Source organism: Quercus lobata, chromosome 4 (assembly GCF_001633185.2).
Source record: "Quercus lobata isolate SW786 chromosome 4, ValleyOak3.0 Primary Assembly, whole genome shotgun sequence".
Lineage (NCBI taxonomy): Eukaryota > Viridiplantae > Streptophyta > Magnoliopsida > Fagales > Fagaceae > Quercus > Quercus lobata.
This window is the reverse complement of record NC_044907.1, coordinates 66,797,292-66,801,180: the sequence shown is the minus strand read 5'-3', so window position 1 is coordinate 66,801,180 and position 3,889 is coordinate 66,797,292. Positions and strand designations below refer to the sequence as shown.

General features: G+C 36.0%; 1 protein-coding gene across 1 annotated transcript; it reads right to left on the bottom strand.

Moving 5' to 3' along the window:
- Window positions 1-1,150: 1,150 nt before the first annotated feature.
- On the bottom strand, window positions 1,151-3,145 carry LOC115987013 (glutathione S-transferase U19-like). The gene is made up of 2 exons (XM_031110452.1): window positions 2,698-3,145; window positions 1,151-1,771 (listed from the first exon to the last, which is right to left on the bottom strand). Exons 1-2 carry the CDS (start codon window positions 3,010-3,012, stop codon window positions 1,427-1,429), a joined length of 660 nt encoding a protein of 219 aa, XP_030966312.1. The 5' UTR covers window positions 3,013-3,145; the 3' UTR covers window positions 1,151-1,426.
- Between the last annotated feature and the right edge of the window lie 744 nt (window positions 3,146-3,889).

The following is a 3,889-nucleotide window of genomic DNA, read 5'->3' as shown; positions in this document are numbered from 1 at the left end:
TGTGAAAATGTTTTATGTGCAGTAATCTAAGTAGTTTCTTTTATGGATCTTACCGATCTCCAATCTTCAAAACAGTGTTATAAACTCTATTTTATTATGATAAATTGAATGGATTTGTGCCTTAATTATTCAATTGACTTTACCAGAAAAGTTGTTCCACCAAAAGATATTGGAATAAAGATATGTTTTTCAATTTTTGCCTATAGAAAGAAAAAAACAAAATATTTCACGTGAATTTGACGGATTGATTCTCATATGTGATTATACACTTATTAATGATTACTTGGGTGACATGAGTGTATTTATTATTATTATTATTATTATTATTTCTGATTATTCACTACATATGTAATGCTTTTAATTTTTTATGACCATATAATATACCATTGACATTTTTTTTTCACAATATTTTTCAAAACTTGCTAGGTAACAACTTGTTATTGGAACACATGAAACCATCACTTATGCCACTTTTGCAATTGTCCCAATCACAACATTCTATGTTAAGAGTGTAAAAAATATTGTAAAAAGTAAATAGTTTTGTTTCCTCGGATTGTTGGTACCAATACTTTTGTATACACTTGATGGCAAAATGATAAAGTTCGATCTAAAATTTAACTCACACAACAAGTGTCTTTCTTATTTATGATTCGGTACAAGCTCTTTAGATCTAAGGCTCAGCAGAGAGAAACCAAAGTAACTTACAAGTTAAACAGTACAATACATATGCTACTTTTGCAATTGTCCCAATCACAACATTCTATGTTAAGAGTGTAAAAAATATTATAAAACGTAAAAAGTAAAAAGTTTTGTTTCCTCGGATTGTTGGTACCAATACTTTTGTATACACTTGATGGCAAAATGGTAAAGTTTGATCTAAAATTTAGCTCACACAATAAAGTGTCTTTCTTATTTATGATTCGGTACGAGCCCTTTAGATCTAAGGCTCAGCAGAGACAAACCAAAGTAACTTTCAAGTTAAACAATACAATACATATGCCCCTTTTGCAATTGTCCCAATCACAACATTCTATGTTAAGAGTGTAAAAAATATTGTAAAAAGTAAAAAGTAAAGTTTTGTTTCCTCGGATTGTTGGTACCAATACTTTTGTATACACTTGATGGCAAAATGGTAAAGTTTGATCTAAAATTTAGCTCACACAATAAAGTGTCTTTCTTATTTATGATTCGGTACAAGCCCTTTAGATCTAAGGCTCAGCAGAGACAAACCAAAGTAACTCACAAGTTAAACAGTACAATAGATGCCCTCTAGAAATGCTCAGCAGACACATCAAAGTTTCTTGCAAGCTAAACGAACACTAATGGAACAAATCCAAACTTAAACATCACAAAAAAACAACGCTATTTCATAACCATCCAAAACCATCATATGCTAGCACTTCCAGATTGAGGCCTAATCATTATTCTACTCTGAAACAAACATTTTCCTCAACTGAGCAACAAACTCATAAACCTTCTTCTGGTCAGGAAGAGTCTTGGCCACAGCCTCCTTCTGCATGCACCTCTTAGCCCACGCGATAATCTTGGGGCACTCCGCCTCTATATTGATATTGCCTAAGACCTCGTAGGCATGGAACCAGCTGTAGAAAGTGATAAGAGAAAGGTCCACATACCCAAATGTTTCACCCCCAAAGTAAGGCTTGTCACCAAGCTCCACCTCCAATGTCTTTAAGAATTCAATGAATTCCTTCTTGCCTGCCTCTTGCTCTTCTCCTGTTGTGCTCCATACCTTCTTCGCAGCTCCAGAAACCTGAATTTTCCACACATTGTATTACTAGAATTAGCAATGACAGTAATGAATTTCATATCAAGTCTACTGGGCAAACTGAATATTTCTCTAGACCTTAGCAAGTGGGAAAGGCCCGTAAAATATGTTCTTGACTGTATGATAGAGAGAGACTACAGGACTCTCCTAACTTTTATTTTAATTAGCGACTTACAAACGAATGGGTCTTGAACATGACTAATGCTAAGAGTGGAAAGAAATAATGTTTGAATTTGGTACCCAACAACTACATAAATTGAACATGGTCAATGAAAAGCAAATATAAACCATCAAATTTTTTTTCCTTCTTTTTCTCCCTGATCTTATTTCTTTCAATTTTTTTCCCTTTTTCTGAAAGACATCTTAGTAATCACTTGGGCGTTTAAGTTAATTCACTGCTGACACTCTGCTTTGATCTCTAGGATCTCCTAGGATTGGAAACAAAAACTTGAAATTGAGTGTGAACTGCAGGAGCAGATGTAAGAGACTCTTGAATCCACAAGGAGAACTACTCTAGTAATAAAAGAAATTCTTAAAAAACTTTAACCGAGGAATAATAGATTTCAATTAGAATTGAAAGGCCAATATAAAAGCTCCACATCTCAAAAAACTACCTTAATTTCAGTAGGAAATCATATTTTAGTAGGAAATCATTTTTTTTTTCCGTGGATTCTGAAGATGATGCAGGACAGAGCATGGGGTTGCCTTTTGTCCACTGTTAATTTAATTTTTTTCTAAAAATTTTCATGTAATTTTCTGAATTTTATATTTTAGGTTGTTATTTAATCTTCCTCAAATACATGAAATCCTTGGTGAAGAACTTAACGGATAAAGAACAAGACCCAGTATCTTAGACTACTTATCAAATGATAAAACTCTAGGAGTTTTAAGAAATTTCACAAAGGTAGTACCTTCTTATCAACAAAATCAGCCCAGAACCTGGCTTGAGCTCTCTGGTAAGGATCAGAGGGAAGCAATGGAGACTTATCGTTCCAGACCTCGTCTATGTACTGAACAATGATGAGGGACTCACACACAGGCTTCCCGTTGTGGATGAGAACTGGGATCTGCTTGTTAATGGGGTTCATCTCTAAAAGCAGAGGGCTCTTGTTGCTCAAGTCCTCTTCCTTGGACTCATACTTGATACCCTTCTCAGCCAGAGCAATCCTGACCCTCATCCCATACAGGCTAGGCCAGAAATCCAACAGAACCACCTCGCCCGCCATCGTCACAGAACTCTGGGTGTTGAAGCAAATGAGAGAAATGCAAAAATAAGTGTGAATGTAAAGAGACTTGGAAGAGAGCGTCAGTTTATAGTCAAGGGGTTGGTCAGGCGGCTTTCATTAAAATATGACTTACTGCTAGTGCTTTCTTCTTTTTTTTACGACTGAGGATAAGAATGCCATAAAATTTGCTTAATATAAGAGCATCCCTAGCGGCTCTCTTATATGTGTTAAATGCTATAATATTTGGCATTTGACACATCAAACATAAAATAAAAAAATAAAAAAATAAAAATAAAATAATAAAAAAACTTTATTAGATGTGTTGAATGTGTCAAACTTTTACAACATGCTACAGTACCGTCTCAAATATGAGATGGTACGGACAAAAATTGCTAAATATATATTGTTATTTTATTCTTGTTTTCTCTCTCCTCATCACAGATATCTCTCTCTGTCTTCTCATCTCTATCTTCTCAATTCATCTTCAACAATGCGCCGATCACCAAAGGCCACCACTCAATGCCGTCGATCTCACCAAAAACCACCACTCGACGCCGCCGACCATCTGTCTTCTTTATTCCGCTTCGGGTTCTTTTTGTTTTCCTTTTTTCTTTTTTCCGTTCACGTTTTTTGGCTGTGGTTTGATGGGTGGGTTGGGCAATGGGTGGGTTTGGCAGATCGATAGTGGGTGGGTTTGGGTTGTGGGTTATGGTGGTGGGTGGGTTGAGATGGTGATGGGTGGATTAGTGGTGGTGGGTGGGTCGTCTGGTGATGGGCAAATCGGTGGTGGTGCCGATCTCTATTCTGATTTGTTTTTGTTTTTGTTTTTCTGTTTTGGTGGCTGTGATTTGATGGTGGATTCGCGGCGGTTGTGGAT